Raw genomic sequence first — 16,810 nt, forward strand, 5'->3', positions numbered from 1 at the left:
AAAAAAGTGCGTCCATCCTTCACAAATTAAATCCAAACGGCTCCAGGATGATAAACAAAGGTCTTCTGAGGGTAATCCGCGCAGTGTTGTTGTAGAAATATCCATATTTAAAACTTTATTAACGAAAATAAATACCTTCCCGTAGCGCCGCCATCTTAGACTCCTCTGTATTCAGGAGAGAGTATTAGCGTAGTGTACGCACTTTTCTTAGTGACGTATGACAAATTCGGAGGGCGGGGGCACAGAGCAGCAGCAGAGTAGCCTCCGTAGGCTGCGTAAGCTCTCATCCTGAATGCAGACCCGACTAAGATGGCGGCGCTACCGGAAGGTAGTTATTTTCATTAATAAAGTTTTAAATATGGATATTTCTACAACAACACCGCACAGATTAACCTCAGAAGACCTTTGTTTATCATCCTGGACCCCGTAACATTACATTTAATCAACTGAAAGATCTAAAACATTTTCTAAAATATCCGAAAATGTGTTTGTCTGAAAAACGATGGACATATGCAACTCGAACAGCTTGGGGGTGAGTAAATCATGGGTTTAATATCATTTTTGGCCGAACTATCCCTTTAAAGGAGACGTATCACAAAGAGTAAATGTGTGATGTTTTTAGACCACCTCACCCTGTTCTCCATGGACTTCTTTACGAGGCCAAAACTCTTCCAGCGAGAGTCAAACTCGTGTCTGTGTACACCTTTAAAGTGGAGGAGGTCACTGATTATCTACATATGTGAAAACACAATGCATTAGTTCCAATACTGCTTATGATTCAATTTAATAATGGATATTATAAGAATATAAATCCTCAACTGTGGATAACATAATTATGCCGCAATATTTAGTCTGTCTGGAACTAAGCTGAGTTAAACCACATCACTGTGTGACACTTCAATACATATGAACGGCTGCTACGCTAATACGATTTTGTTTTTCTCTCCCTGTCTCGTCCTCGACCCGAGGACGAGACAAACAGACCCAGTCCCGGTAGATGTGAAAGTCGGCACACCTCTGATCTACTGGCCGTCCTTCAACGTTATGCCCAGCTGATACCTGACCAACGATCACCGGCAGAACCGCTTAATCTCCGCTAAATCTCCATTTCCGTTCTCCCAAGGGTTTTTCCCTCCTAGGACTTATTTTTCCTCGGATAAAAGCCCGGGGTTTTTTTTTCTCCTAGGGGGTTTTTCACCCCGGGGAGGCAGCCTTTTTGGGCTTTACCTAGCTTCCTCTTCAATACGTTGCTTTAGTAATACGTGCAATTATAATATTGAGTCATAGCCGCAGCAAATTTAACTGCTCATGCTATCATGTATTCTGTTGTGCTATCTGTCGTTTTCTGTGCTTTTCACTGCTTCTATTTATGTAAAGCTGCTTTGAAACAATTGACTTTTGTGAAAAGCGCTATATAAATAAAATTGAATTGAATTGAATTGAATATAAACACACAGGCACAAAAGTGACAGGTTGTGGTTCACCTTTATTATAGAGAAGAGGGATTTAGTGTCATCTTCAGAGTGCACTAGTGTGTGACCTGTGAAAATAAACAACATTTCGTTGGGAGACAGAAAAGTTTACAGACATTTACGACTACAGTACGCTACTGAGAAATATACTTCATTGAGAAAATATTTACGTAGTAAAGGTCTGATAGTGTTACAGATGTCTTGTCTGTAGTTCTCTTTAGATGCATCTGCCAAAGAATAATAACTGTATCAATAATCAATTACAAAATAATGTAGCTCCAGCACATTGTTTTTTTTACACAGGGAGGAAAGATAATCTTACCATAATCTACTCCGGCATACACATTTGTCTCGTTCATCTGAACCATACTGCTGATTCTTAATAAATAAATAAAAATGACATAGGTAATACCATATACAATCTATAGACCACTTCAAAAGATGTAAACAACACTGGTCCAGAAGCACTTCCTGTTTCGTTTTTTTTAACACGAGATAAACGCTTGGATAAAATACAACCAACAGAACATATAGAACTGAATCAAAAAGTTAAAAAAACATCTTAAAGATAATGATATATGTGTCACAAACTGAAACAGGAAGTGCTTCTGGACCAGTGTTGTTTACATCTTTTTAAAATGGTCTATATTACAGGCATGGTAATATACAGTACACAGTTTCCATCATAACAATCACAAAAAAACCTACAATGTTCCAAAAGCCCATTCTTTTTTGAGTTATTGTCTAATTTAATAGACTTTTATTATTATTATTATTATTATTATTATCCCAGACTAAAATGCATGTTCAAGATGCTTTAATTTCAAAACACCTTGCACATATGTTAACCTATATCAGTACCATTGTTTTGTCTCAAGATGCACAAGTGCATTGTTTTTTGTAAGGTTTGTTTGTAAAACGACTTAAATGTCCTAAAATAACTTAGGCATAGTCCTGGATTAATCTAAACCCTTTCTGGGAAACTGCCCCTTAGAGTTTGGTATGTTCCCCTGACAGCTTAATACCATAGCATGCCACAGCCAGTGTTAATACTAGCGATGGTACATTGTCCCTTTGTAACATATTACACAAATTATGGTTATTTTGTTGTAAATGTAATGTTATTTTAAATTTTTGCATTATTATGTCTTGTTATATTGACAATAGGTTTCACAATGTTTATGTGACTCACAGGTCTGGCACTGGTTCTCCATTTAGTGGGGACAGAAGGCTGGCTGCTCCCAGAAGACAATGATGAACTATGGAAAGACTCTGCAAAACATCATCCCTAAAGACAATACAAACAAGAATTATCTATGCTATTTTGACTGCTCCCTTTGATTTGTGTATTAAAATATCAAACCTATAGTATAAAGGAAATCATTTCGGTAAAATCAATTCAGCAGCTCATCAATAGACTAATGACACTTGCCTATGTTATCTTAAAATGACAGACATTGTTATGCAATGTTATGCATCCATCCCAGGACCTAAATCTATATTGCACTGCACACCTAATGTAACAGGTAAATCTATCCATGATCATTTTATTTTTAGGTCTCTGATATCAAACTTTATTCTCTCTAGACTGTGGCTGACCTGCTCATCTCTTGGTCTCCCTGTGTGCACTTCTGCAGACGCTGGAGTTCAGGCTTTAGCACCAGATCCAGCAGGTAGAAGGCAAACTCTTTCTCATCAGCAGTGGGCACATGCCACTGGATGTCCAGGTTGCAAAGGTCTCCTGGCCGACCCCAATCCTAATGGAGTTAACATGAACAATATTTAAAAATGTGTTTATATTCAGCCAGTAAGAAAGAGTGACATTTGATCTAAGAAAAGGTGCTCAGATGAACGGATGACGACGATGTTATTGAATATATGATTGTGAATTATAAAGGCACTCATGAGCAGGGCCAAACGGAATCCACGCCCACAGATTTTCACGGAGAACTCTGCGCGTGCTGTTTGCTAAGAACTTCTGCGCGTGCTGTTTGCTGTAATTATTTTTAATGCAAACCATTTAGAGCACAAACCATTTGATATTTGAGATTAAATAAAACTTACTGCTGAGTTAAGCAGATCTTACTTGTCTCTGTCGTCTATGTGATGCAACAATCAGCGCTCAGCTGATCATCATTTCAAATTCGTTTACAAGACGAATGCTCTTGTTATTTTAATATAAAGTTTACATTGCGTTGTAAAAATGATGAAATTATCTTCATACGTGCTTAATTCATAATGAGAACGTATTAACACAAGCTTTTTTTATTCTGCTATAACACATAACATTATAAACAATAATATATGTCATTTTATATACAAACTATAATTCTATCTTGACATGCACACTATCTGGTTCATGTTGGTCCAGTTTAATTCAGGGACTCATTGGTTTGGTGTATTCATTTTCATTGTAAGCCTTTAAAAAGTAATTATTTAAAGGGATAGTTTGGCCAAAAATTATATTAAACCCATGATTTACTCACCTCCAAGCTGTCCGAGTTGCATATGTTCATCGTTTTTCAGACAAACACATTTTCGGATATTTTAGAAAATGTTTTAGATCTTTCAGCTGATTAAATGTAATGTTACGGGGTCCACCCATAGTCCACGACCTTCAAGTACAAAAAAAGTCCGTCCATCGTTCACAAATTAAATCCAAACGGCTCCAGGATGATAAACAAAGGTCTTCTGCGATTAATCTGGGCAGTGTTGTTGTAGAAATATCCATATTTAAAACTTTATTAACGTAAATAACTACCTTCCGGTAGCGCCGTCATCTTAGTCGCGTCCGCATTCAGGATGAGAGCTTACGCAGCCTACGGAGGCTACTCTGCTGCTGCTCTGTGCCCCGCCCTCCGAATTTGTCATACGTCACTAAGAAAAGTCCGAACACTACGCTAATACTCTCTCCTGAATAGAGAGGAGTCTAAGATGGCGGCGCTACCGGAAGGTATTTATTTACGTTAATAAAGTTTTAAATATGGATATTTCTACAACAACACCGCGCAGATTACCCTCAGAAGACCTTTGTTTATCATCCTGGAGCCGTTTGGATTTAATTTGTGAAGGATGGACGCACTTTTTTTGGACTTGAAGGTCGTGGACTATGGGTGGACCCCGTAACATTACATTTAATCAACTGAAAGATCTAAAACATTTTCTAAAATATCCAAAAATGTGTTTGTCTGAAAAACGATGGACATATGCAACTCGGACAGCTTGGGGGTGAGTAAATCATGGGTTTAATATCATTTTTGGCCGAACTATCCCTTTAAGATGCAATTTTGTAATATTTATAGCTTAAATTCTCTAATATCTTCTAAAAACATTTAAAATCATTCTGCCGAATTCATCCGATTTTAGAGAAAAAGCAAAAAAAGTCAGCAGATTCCGTCTGGCCCTGCTCATGAGTGCATTTTGACCATAAATAACGATAATCTGCATTACGGGATCACATTTCAAAGTACATTCAGAGGAGAGGTGACGCATCTGAGTTACTATGAGAGTCAGTGACTAAATAAGTCATCTTATTTTTCCACTGGAGTCTGACCTTGATCGGCAGGTATTTGTCTGTGTGCCGGTGGAAGCCGCCGGGTACGCTGCAGAACTCTTTGGGGTAAATGAGGCAGACAGAGCGCAGGATGTGATGAAGCAGCTTACAGGCCAGACTGTAACCCTGTTTACATTTCAAGTGCAGGGTCAACTGCAGAATCTGCACCAGCTGAGATCTGTAGAGTAAAACTTTATCACCGTCCACACGAGACACCTGCAGAAAAAGACAGAGATGTATAGATACATATGTACATTTATGCATTATCCAAAGCAACTTATAGTGCAGGGCATTCCCAGATAACTGACCTCGGACAACAGCTGGAGGTTCCACATGAGTTCTTTATCCAGCTCCTCCTCATTTAACACCTCCTCATCTGAAAACACACAGTATGTTAACAAAAAACCTCACACAATGATGCATTACTGACACACACTAACAAAGGTGAACTTACTCGTAGTGATTTGTAGTATGGCATTACAGCAGTGAGGCACAAAAAGCTGCAAGGCCTCTTCTGCGTGACACTGAAAGGAGAATGATCATTTGAGACATTTAGACACAAGTTTTAAAAGACGGTTGATGTCTAGGAGTTGAAACTTCAGCTCAGGACACTTACCTTGGCTGCAGCTCGGCACATGTCCGCCACCATCCGGCCAGCCACGTGAGTCTCAAATATGTTAATGGTTGCAAAGTTGAAGAGCTTCTTCAGAGCAACCTGTGAAAACATGACCATGCAGACCACTGGATCACTATGACATTATGATTTAGTCCATATGTCTATACATTTTGAAGCCATTGTGCAAAAGTCTTAGCCTACTGCCAGGCAAAGTTTAAATGACCATCCAAATTATTTTATGCTCTACGCTATATAATTGACTGACACTAATTTGACAGTTTTTTTTTCACTTAAAATACCAGCGTTTGATTGGCAAATCAGGTAGCAAATCAAAGGTCATGGCTTATAAGCAATTTTATGAAAACTTTATGGAGCACAGCCTACAGAAAATGTGTGTAGGTATTGGAGTATAAACCTGGAATATTTCCGCAGAACATTGTGTGAGGATAGTGGTAAATGTGGAGGACAGGCCCAATTCCACTAGACTCTCCAGCTGAGTCATTTTCTCTGTCTCCATCTCCTCTCGGGTCTGTTCAAGAGTACTGCTGTCAATCAATGCAAAACACCTGGACACACACAAAAAACAAATGTGAGGTATGAGAAAGACAAACATACACATCGAAACAACAGTGACATTACTATACCGGTCAATAAACTGTAGAACAAAATCCTCAAACTCAGCCGAGGCGGAGCACAGCTCCTTTTCCACCTGCAAAAAAAAAAAAGAATGGCATCAATGTGTTATGCATGAATTATGATGCACAAAAAAGACAGGAGGAATTTGTCGCTCACCTGTGTGAGGTCATCTCGTGCCCGAATGGCAGATGAACAATCAACCAATGGCACAAGAGTAACAAAAGTTGCAATGAACTGGAATGTTATCTAAAACATAAAAGTACACATGCAGGGCATTATGAAAATGATTATTATAGAAAACACAATTCAACACAAAATCACGTAACAAACTCTCACCATGCACTTCCTGAAGTCATTGGGGTCGATCCCAGGTAGAGCTCTCATTAGGAGTGGTAGCATGTGTGTAGGGCCCTCTGGAAATCTCTGACCCCCGGCCACCAGACAGCGTGCCACACTGATCATGCAGCTGAGAGTGGCGGTTAGCTGGTGAGGCTCAGTGAGGGTCTCCATGGCAGGGTATGTCCTTATAAAAGAGACAGAGAACAGGAAAAGGGGTCCCATGAAAAAAAAAAACGAGTAATGATGCATTGAGTTCAATACAGGTTTAGTTCATGTAATGGATTTTATGAGCATGCAGTCATTCAACTAATGCTTCTGCCCTGAGCAACTGATTGATTTAAAGGAAAACACCAGCGTTTTTCAATATTTTACTATTTTCTTACCTCAACTTAGACGAATTAATACCTACATACCTTTTTTCAATGCATGCACTTAATCTTTGTACCGCTCATCGTGAACGTTTTAGCATTTAGCCTAGCCCCATTTATTCCTTAGGATACAAACAGGGATGAATTTAGAAGCCACCAAACACTTCCATGTTTTCCCTATTTAAAGACTGTTACATGAGTAGCTACACAAGTAAGTATGGTGGGACAAAAGAAAACGTGTTTTTTTTATTTTAAGCGGATAAGGGTCGAAGTGCTGCAAACTAAGTGCTTTTCCGCCATACAATATAGTTCTCATTTTTTATGCGCTTAAAAAAATCGTCACGTTTTATTTTGTGCCACCATACTTACTCTTGTAACAGCCTTTAAATAGGGAAAACATGGAAGTGTCTGGTGGCTTCTAAATTCATCCCTGTTGGGATCCTAAGGAATGAATGGGGCTAGGCTAAATGCTAACACATTCACGACGCGCTATACAAAGATTAAGGCACACATTGAAAATAGATAAGTATGAATTAATTAGTATAAGTAGAGGTAAGAACATAGTAAAATATAAAAAACGGTGGTGTTTTCCTTTAATACGGAAAAAAATCATCCTGTAAAGACTTGAGGATTAGTGTTTTTCTCAATGACACAAAGATGACAACTCACAAAGGGTCAAACCTACAATCTCTGGGTTACAAGCTCAGATGTTTAATCCCAAATTTATAGAGGAGTTTAAATTATAAAGGCACACTTGTAAAAGAAAATGAATGAACAAACATATGCCATGCTTACTTCTCTAGCACTGGAGGAATGACTAGCTCTGGTCTGAGCAGGGCGAGGTTCTGCAGAGCCTGGGCTGCATCCAGACTGCCAGTTTTGCTGAACATGGCCAGTAGGACGGGCTGCTTCATGCTCTCCACAAAGTCAGTGATGTCCTGCTCACTGAGAAGGTGGCTCTTAGGAATGGGCGTCAGCCACGTGGGCATCCTGAAACGTTCTCGATGCAGACGCTTCACCACGCTAGCAGGCAAACGTTGCAACAGCTTCATGAGTTTCATCTGGAGATGAATGAAACAAAGCAAATAAAACGATGCACAATAATGAAAATTATATTTTTACATGCACATTTAACTTACACACATGCACATTTAAATGCTGATTGGCTTAACCAAAAGAAAGAACTTTAATTCCTAAAGCAGCCAGTTTTCCTTGAGCAGGATGATTTTTCGATGTTGCAACCACTTTGAACACATTGCGTTTTATACCCTTCAAATTGCGGAGTTTGAAATTCTGATGGACAATGCACCCAATGGAAATTTAGCAAATTCTCCCTTATAGACACTTTTATTGGATGCATGCGTGTTGTCGCTGTTAAGCGTCTGGATTAAACGTAACTTCCGGTTTCTGTTTGTTTAATGGTCTGGATAATGGCTAAACTGAATTCTAAACTAAACTGAAGACGAGCGGAGACAACAATAATGGATCACCGCTATGTGAAGAGGGTTGTCAGCCGATCTGTAGTTAACAACATTGTATATATTAATTTTACACAGTAACGATAGTTTAGTGTAGTTTTTTGATACGCTTTAGCTATGATTTGAACTAAGGTAACTAATTGTTACTTATTTTGCATGTCATTAGAAATACTCTAAAAGGACTCTATTGTTATTAATTCCTTGCATAAGGTTACCGGAAGTTACGATTGTTCCATGTTCCATGTTGTTACTGTTGAAACCGTCTATATCGCAAAAAAAGTTAACACACCTGCATTTCCTTTAATTCAAATTAATGGCTAGTGCTGTCGCTGGGATATATCAAACATCGGTCCGCATGATTTTTGGTATGACTTAAGGTGAATTTTTTATTTTTAATATTTTATTAAAAGTCATTGTTTTAATTAATTGTCTATTGTCAAAACACCATCGCAAGTGCCATTTGATCTTCCTATTTAATCAATTCATCTTCATAATAAAGTTTGGTTTAGTTGGCACATTCCTCCCTGCCATAACACTTTGTACCCTCTGATGCCCACCACAAACCAATTCATCTAATTGGGCTGAACACTTTCTGCAGGCTTTAAAAACAAATCAAATGTTTCACAGTCAGACTATATCTCATGAAGGGCAGAGGGGCCCGAGGGGGACACAAACTAACAACAACAATGTGATAACAAAAGGATTTCAAAGGGTTTGGTTAAAACTAGAGATGTAAATGTCTCCCTTGGACAATAAAAACAGTCACCCCTAGAAATACAAGCTGTCCTGTGATCCATGAGGAGATGTTTCTAGAAAAGGAATGGCATGTGTTGTTGATAGCAGTGCTGTGTTTCAAACAGACACAGTTGCAGAACAGTGTCTGAGCTTTTAAACACATTCTGGAAGAGAGATTAAAGTCTAGACAGCAACTGTTAGTTTTGATCCCATTGAAAAATTATAAAGAAATCAACTTTAGATTTGCTTTCAACCATTTATGTGGACTCGCATGTTTTTGCTATAAACATGTTTAAGTAATTTTATATCATGGCCCACCTTTAGACCGTGTAACAAACAAATGGTTTAAAACTGTAAAGCAATATTATGAAATGCATCGTAGTTGCGAAATGTTCAGAACCTAAATATGTATACATAATATGTACTGGAAATGTTTATGTTGTAGTACTCGAGATCAGTTTTTTGTTGTTGTTGGTCTTTTGGTCTTGTCTTGGTTTCGGTCTTGTCTTGGTCTCAGACTTTTCTAAATCCGTCAACAAATGAATACAAAAGCCAACAATATCCATCCACAAATAATTAATTCTATTTTTTTAATGGTCTTTGTCTCGGTCTCAACACCTTCTGCTCGTGGTCTCAATTTACGTGATTTTGACTAGAACTCTGGTACATTATATGCACTATATACTGTATGTATATTCCAAGCTCTAATCTGACACATGAAAACAGTTGATGTGTAGCACACTAGTAGTCATGAGTTCAGCATTAACTCTTGGGTGACTCACCAGCCAGCAGCCGTTGTTAGACGGGTGGAAAAAAGGGGCAATACTGTTAAAAAGGCCACTGAGCTGTGTCTGGGTCTGCTTGCTGGGCCCTCCCTAAAAAACAAATACATCAATACACAGGTTAAGTTGACTGAAAAATTAGACTTATTAACACATCAGTACCTTTTGAATGTGCTTAGTTTATACTGACCAGCATGGCAGAAATCCAGATGGCCACATGACCAATGTCGTAAGCATTGGTCAAATATCTAGAAACCAGCATCTGGTTAGATCCTACAGGAAGATTCAGACTTCTCAGGATCCTAGTAAAGATCTAAAAAAAAAAAACAGGGAAAGAATGTAAGAAACACAATAAATATAATTCTCCATATAACACTGAATCGACTAAATTATTTTTAGTGTACATCAAACGGCTTACTAAAGAGAATGGGGACTGTAAAGTAACTATATTACCTTTGGTATGTAAGGGTCCCAATCAATGTAACCAATGTTGTCATTCGCTAGTCGTGCAAAAATACTGACAAGGTCCTGAAATAGACAAAATAAGACATACTAGTGATAAGTAATATATTTTAAATATAATATCTATATGTTATTATTTTACTCTTGCCTCCATATGTTCTATCAAAAAATATTGGCAGTCTTTGTCATTAAACTGAAACTTCATTATGACTACCACTAGGGGGCGAACTCCGACAATCGTTTCCGAATGTCAACGGCAGCCGATAAACTGGTAGTCATTCTTTCCTAAGAAGAGTCGCAAAGGGGCTGCGTGAGGTGCCGACCGTCCGCGGATACGTATTTTCAGATCTTTTTGATAGTTGGATCAGTTAAAAAAATGTGAACTTGTGCGACTACACCGCATGTGATACGCTGACTGGAAGTGATGCATTTCAGTGTATTCCAATCAAAACACAGTGCGAGGCTAGAATGAAGCCTCTAGCGCTGCCATGTTATGATTAAACTGAAACTTCATTACAACTGCCACTAGGAGGCGAACTTCGACAATCGTTTCCAAATGTTGTGCAGTGGAAAAGCGGCTTTACAGTGGTGAGAAGAACATGCTTTTGCTCCACTCCAGGCTTTTATCACATCTCACTTAACAAGGTATGTACACATCATCTTTATGAAAAGTGAATTTAAGAATTTTGCAATTGACGGAAATCCATCTAGACTCGGAGCAATTAACGGAAATCTGTTGTAGTGACGGAGAACTTTAATCAATGTTATACTCACCGCTTCCCAACTGGGAAGGTTCTGCACAGACACCCACAGGCTTATGAAATCATCAAACCAAAGTCTGGGAAAAACACATTACGGTGAAAACCGCATATATATATATATATATACACTGTACAGTTTTTATGAAAAGTCTTTGAACTCAACTTTGTATTGAAGACCAGGTATTAATAAATGTTTTACATAAGAAACTAATAACCAAATTTCATTTCTCACTATATTTTAAACACAGCAGAAAAATATCATGCAGTATATCTTTTCTATACAGTAAATCCCTTCCAACACATATCATGAAATACCAATCTATCTGATATAATAATCCATCTTCTATTAATGATAGTTTTTTTTTGGACTATACCAAGAAGTCTATGACTCTGTATAGGACTGACTGTGAAAGGCCAGGTATAGTGAAAATGTATCACAGTAACATTCAGGCACTGCTCACTTGTAGCCTTTATCATGCAGCTCTGGGGGGAGTGTGGTGGGCAGAAAGAGCTCAAAATATCCCATTGCCTTCTCCATGGTGTCATCAAACGGACACATAAGAGGTCTCCACTCATCCAGCATCTCCTGCGTGGCGCATACTGGGAAATATCTGCGTGCACAAACAGACACAACATTCAGCAAAATCATTTTGCTGGCGATATCTGAACCCGAACTCAAAATATTGAAAGGATAGTTCACCCAAAAATGAAAATAATGTCATTATTGAATCACCCTCAAGTCGTTCCAAACTTGTAAGACCTGTATGTATTTTGTATTTTCGATGCTTCAACACATTCTAACTGACCTACTGATGTCACATGGACTACTTTGATGATGTTTTTATTACCTTTCTGGACATGGACAGTATACCGTACATAGATTTTCAATGAAGGGTCAACAAGCTCTCTGACTAAATCTAAAACATCATCTTAAACTGTGTTCCGAAGATGAAGTTTATGAGTTTGGAACGACATGAGGGTGAGTCATTAATGACATTATTTTCATTTTTGGGTAAACTATCCCTTTAATTAAGAATAATCAAGTTAAAGTCAAGCTAAATGCTATACACACAGTACTGTATGAGTACACCCTCTTTAACTGGATAACTAGCTAATGTGCTTTTTATAAAAGGATTACAACCTGTCAGTCAAAATCACATCAAGGGACATTTTCCACAAAATTGTTAGGAACTATGTGTTTCCAAACCAGTAGACATCACACCCTCTGGAACATCTTTTATCTCTTTCTTTATGTTTCCTTGAGACACCTATTTAACCAGCATTAAACTAAAGATATTTTAGCATTCAACGGTCTTAACCCAGTTTCAATAATCTCTGCCGAATATAACTGCCCTTACTGACCTCATGCTTGGGTACAGTAAGGATGGCACAGATCCTGGGTCAACTGTGTCTGTCAAAGACAGGATCTCCCAAATGTCAAATTTATCAAGCTTTAAATAGGATTAAAGGGCTTTGGGAAACTATAGAGCTATTAAAAGCACACAAATGGGAGGGGTCCATTAACCTGTTACATACACACTTCTTAATTTTGCCTGTGACTCTAAGCTCACTCTGCAATTACATTTAAATTATTGCATTTTGGTTAACTAGCAGCCAGTTTAGTAATAAGAATATACTTACGGCGTGCAGTTCCTGATTAAGACCTTTATAATAGCTTCCAATGAGCTGTAAATAAAAGAGAAACTATAAAGTGACAAACATGATATATAACAGCATGTATAATCCAATGCAAACATTCTTTTAAAATCACACTAATGTTGTTATACCCTTTCATGCATTATAAAATCTGATGTAATCCAATCTTAACCAGAGTAAGCACTTGTATAAGGACAGACACACATGAACCTCTGAGACATTTAGGTCTATCAGCTTAGTTTTGTTTTATCAAAGCTGTTCTGTCAAATGATGGACAGACAAGGGTTTGACTGTCCTGATCTGTGTCCTAGTGTTGGTTTAAATCTGGCAAATGTTGTTCTTCTGTAGACCCAGACTATAAAGTTTGCCTTTAAAACCACATTCACCATTTGCATGCCATTAAACACATGCATCACAAGTCACACAGCAACCAAATTAAAACAAGCCTTTGACGGTCAGCTAAAAACTGCACAAATGTAACACCCAGACAGGACCCTTAACCTGGCAGGCATTGTTTAGAAATGGGCCAATGAAATCTTTCATCTCTAGGCTCTCAGACAAAGAAAAGTATGTGTAGGGATTCATTGTTACAGCCCGTGTGGCATGAGCCCGATCAGGGATACTAGAGTATCAAATGTCTACAATGAAGTGCATAGGAAAAACAGATGGTATGAATAGCTCAGGAACAATGCATAAACATGCGTGTTGAATCTTGTGACACCAGACCGAAGTCAGGTTGTCCAGCTGCCTGTGTGCGGGTGCCAAGATGCTTCTTTAAAAGTGACATGCATATTGTTATTACACAAGAAACCTAAAACGGCATAAGTGGTAGCACCCAATAAATAAAAAAATTGTGAGACCACACCAGTCTTTGTTAATGCAAAGTCAAAGACCACTGTGACAAAAACAATCTGGTGTTAAATGAGTGCGCATTTCAATATTAACATAAAGTTTGATGGTCCTTACCATCTCTGAGCAAGTTTAACAATTATGTGCTTAGAGGAAGAACGAGGCCGCAGAGAACTAAACATGAGAGAGAAAAGACAAGCACACTCAAACACTTTCGGCCTAGTAAAACAAACATTTCCTTTCTTGATGCTTAACATCAGCACCAGTTCTCACAGGACGTCGAAGGTTGAGAAGACGGGTTGGGAATTATTAGGGTAACTTTGACCAGTTGTTTAAAGGGGACATTGTACAAGACTTTCTTCAGATGTCAAATAAATCTTTGGAGTCCCCAGAGTACTTACGGTATGTGAAGTTTTAGCTCAAAATACCGTATGGATAATTTATTAAAGCATGTTAAAATTGCCACCTTGTTGGTGTGAGCAAAAATGTGTGTCCTTTTAAATGCAAATGAGTTGATATCTGCACTAAATGGCAGTGCCGTGGTTGGATAGTGCAGATTAAGGGGCGGTATTATCCCCTTCTGACATCACAAGGGGAGCCCAATTTTAAACATGTTTGCAGAAAATTATTTACCAAAATTAAGTTACAGGGTTGTCTTTTTTCACATTTAATAGGTTGATACAAGCACTGGGGACCCAATTCTAGCATTTAAACATGGAAAAAGTCAGATTTTCATAATATGTCCCCTATAAGGACATGTGTTGTTGATAGGCATATCATATTCAGTAGAGATGCAAGTATCTAACACTGAAAAAAAAGATGACTTATATTCAAATATTTATATTTATGCATTTGACAAATGCTTTGGTCCAAAGTGACTTTGTGCATTACAAGCTATACACTTTTTATCAGCATGTGTGTTCCTTGGGTTCGAACGCATAAACATACAGAGCTTTGAATCACTTAAGTCATGGATGAACTTAGAATACTGCTGTTTTTTGCACTTTATACATTGTCTTTGCTTAAAAGCTTAAATATGCATGTACTGTGTACCTAGGAAACCAGTTTAGGCCGAGATGTTCTGTCTTTGAATCCAGGATCCTGTCCTGCAGCTCATACAAGGGTCGCCATGGTAATTCCAAGTCATCTCTTGAAAGAAGCTCTTTCTTCCTGAAAAACCAAACATAGCTTATGCATTCTCTTCTGATAACATCGGACTACAAAACATTCAAAATGTTGAAACGTGCAACTGTTGATGTTATCAGAAGAAGATGTGAGCCAGTCTTACTTCAGCAGGGTGGTAAGGAGGCGGGCAAAGCACTGCATCATGCTGACCTCCAGTTTGGGGATGGTGACCAACTCGTAAAGCAGTTTGATAAAGAGCACATGATCCTCTTTGCTGAACTTTCTTCCATATAATCGCAAGTACCTGGTGGACATGGAAAGGCCTGTATTTCAGTATTACAGTAAAAACTTATTCTTTTTAAACCAGTGTAGCTAGATTATATCAATGTTACAAACTGTAAATAATTTGATGTCTAGTTGAACAGTTAAATTCATATTGTATGTGCCCTTATAGATGTTAATATCCCCAAGGCAAGAACCAATATCTGACTCTGAAAGGTGTTACTAGTCAAGAAAAACCTTGGGAGAAACCAGGCTCATTTGGGGCAGTATAAATGGAACATGATTAAAGCTGTTAAAATGAAAAGGACTTGACTTATGGCTGTCCTACTACAGTAGCTGGATGTCATAGTTTCCGTACTCAGGCTAGCAATGCCTGTGGTTGCCAAAAGGGTTTTGTTGTGATGATCCCAGTGACGAAGAAAGCCCTGTCTTAAATGTCTAAGGGCACACAGACAAACCAACACAAACATTAAGGCCATGACATCTGCAAACATGGGAATGGGATGGATTCTGGGTAAGGAAAGAGATAATCTAAAGCTATATGAAGAATGAATGCATAAACATATTTTCCTTTTCATTCAGTGCCAGACACGAGGTGCTGTGATCCTTCTGTATTACTCCATTAACTTGCATAACACTCAGTATAATATTTCTGTTCATGTTTGTTTACTGTTGACAGATTCTTGTGTTGCATCTCACAGAGTCACACGCAATCTGAATGTTTGTGCTTGTAATCCTAAAATAGCACTGAGTGTGGAAACATGACAAATTATTTTGCAATCAATATTAACGGGAAGGCCCATACCAATGACCGAATCTTTGTTTAGTGTTTACAAAGACAAATTTTTTTGCCAAAACAAGGGGTATTTATGTCAAAAAGGTATCATATACGGCTAATAATTTTGATTAAATCTCATGTAGACATCATCACAGTAATTAAACCTTTTCTTTATTAAATAAAATAAATGGCACATAAATGAAAACAGCAGAGGTTTAGAATTCACTGCGCATGCGCGACTCCTGTCAACGAGCGCTCTAGATAAGCGCACCGTTTTAAAGCAATAGATGCTTTATCCTGCTAAATACAAAAGGGTCATTCAATGTACCTTGCTAAAACATATCTGCCAAACGAACAACACATTTATAACATAAAATCATATCAAATATTTTATTAAAATCAAATATTTATAAAAAATAGTTTTTCTAAGTTCGTAATGATAAAAATGCCTCTCCAATACTTACGTGGAAAGTTTCCTCGTCCAGAATAACACACCTGGCCATATCTCTCTGAGCTCAACTGCTCGGCCCAAATTTCCTTTGATTTGTGCCAACATTTCAGTAGACTCGTCGTCTAATTTGTCCTTGTAAGGCAGAAGTTGGTTGTAAACAACAACTTTTTGAGGAACAAATCCTAATAATTCTGAGGCTTCCTTTTTCACTTTACAGTCGCCCAACTGTGGCTCCTCCACTGTGATTAGATCACAGACAGTCATTTTAAAAAATAAAGTGTATTATAAACTATAAAACTATTAAAAGACCAGTAGTGGTATATCGTTATCCGACGTCGCGCACTGTTATCCCTTGTGTCGTTTCTGAACCCTCGAGGAATATGATTAACTTATTTAAGGTGACCCCCTTAACTGTCACGAATTGTTTTTCTGTATCATTCCCATTCAGTTCACCCAGCAAACATACA

At 38.1% G+C, this 16,810-nt stretch overlaps 1 protein-coding gene across 1 annotated transcript in view; it reads right to left on the reverse strand.

Annotated features, from left to right (window-relative positions):
* The window catches only part of psme4a (proteasome activator subunit 4a), a 32,402-nt gene extending 15,592 nt beyond the window's left edge, over positions 1 to 16,810 (reverse strand). The window contains exons 1-25 of the mRNA XM_065296402.1: positions 16,357 to 16,810; positions 14,996 to 15,136; positions 14,761 to 14,877; positions 13,825 to 13,881; positions 12,844 to 12,888; positions 11,664 to 11,813; positions 11,216 to 11,279; positions 10,433 to 10,507; positions 10,170 to 10,292; positions 9,980 to 10,072; positions 7,780 to 8,045; positions 6,614 to 6,800; positions 6,434 to 6,523; positions 6,286 to 6,350; positions 6,057 to 6,207; positions 5,642 to 5,740; positions 5,480 to 5,549; positions 5,334 to 5,401; positions 5,026 to 5,241; positions 3,072 to 3,229; positions 2,665 to 2,760; positions 1,795 to 1,850; positions 1,643 to 1,699; positions 1,485 to 1,540; positions 633 to 731 (exon numbers count right to left, since the gene is read on the reverse strand). Of these exons, the coding sequence (XP_065152474.1) occupies positions 633 to 731; positions 1,485 to 1,540; positions 1,643 to 1,699; positions 1,795 to 1,850; positions 2,665 to 2,760; positions 3,072 to 3,229; positions 5,026 to 5,241; positions 5,334 to 5,401; positions 5,480 to 5,549; positions 5,642 to 5,740; positions 6,057 to 6,207; positions 6,286 to 6,350; positions 6,434 to 6,523; positions 6,614 to 6,800; positions 7,780 to 8,045; positions 9,980 to 10,072; positions 10,170 to 10,292; positions 10,433 to 10,507; positions 11,216 to 11,279; positions 11,664 to 11,813; positions 12,844 to 12,888; positions 13,825 to 13,881; positions 14,761 to 14,877; positions 14,996 to 15,136; positions 16,357 to 16,607 (2,850 nt within the window). The 5' untranslated portion in view covers positions 16,608 to 16,810. The remainder of the gene's footprint in view (positions 1 to 632; positions 732 to 1,484; positions 1,541 to 1,642; positions 1,700 to 1,794; positions 1,851 to 2,664; positions 2,761 to 3,071; positions 3,230 to 5,025; positions 5,242 to 5,333; positions 5,402 to 5,479; positions 5,550 to 5,641; positions 5,741 to 6,056; positions 6,208 to 6,285; positions 6,351 to 6,433; positions 6,524 to 6,613; positions 6,801 to 7,779; positions 8,046 to 9,979; positions 10,073 to 10,169; positions 10,293 to 10,432; positions 10,508 to 11,215; positions 11,280 to 11,663; positions 11,814 to 12,843; positions 12,889 to 13,824; positions 13,882 to 14,760; positions 14,878 to 14,995; positions 15,137 to 16,356) is intronic.

Source organism: Paramisgurnus dabryanus, chromosome 20 (genome assembly GCF_030506205.2).
Source record: "Paramisgurnus dabryanus chromosome 20, PD_genome_1.1, whole genome shotgun sequence".
Taxonomy (NCBI): Eukaryota; Metazoa; Chordata; class Actinopteri; order Cypriniformes; family Cobitidae; genus Paramisgurnus; species Paramisgurnus dabryanus.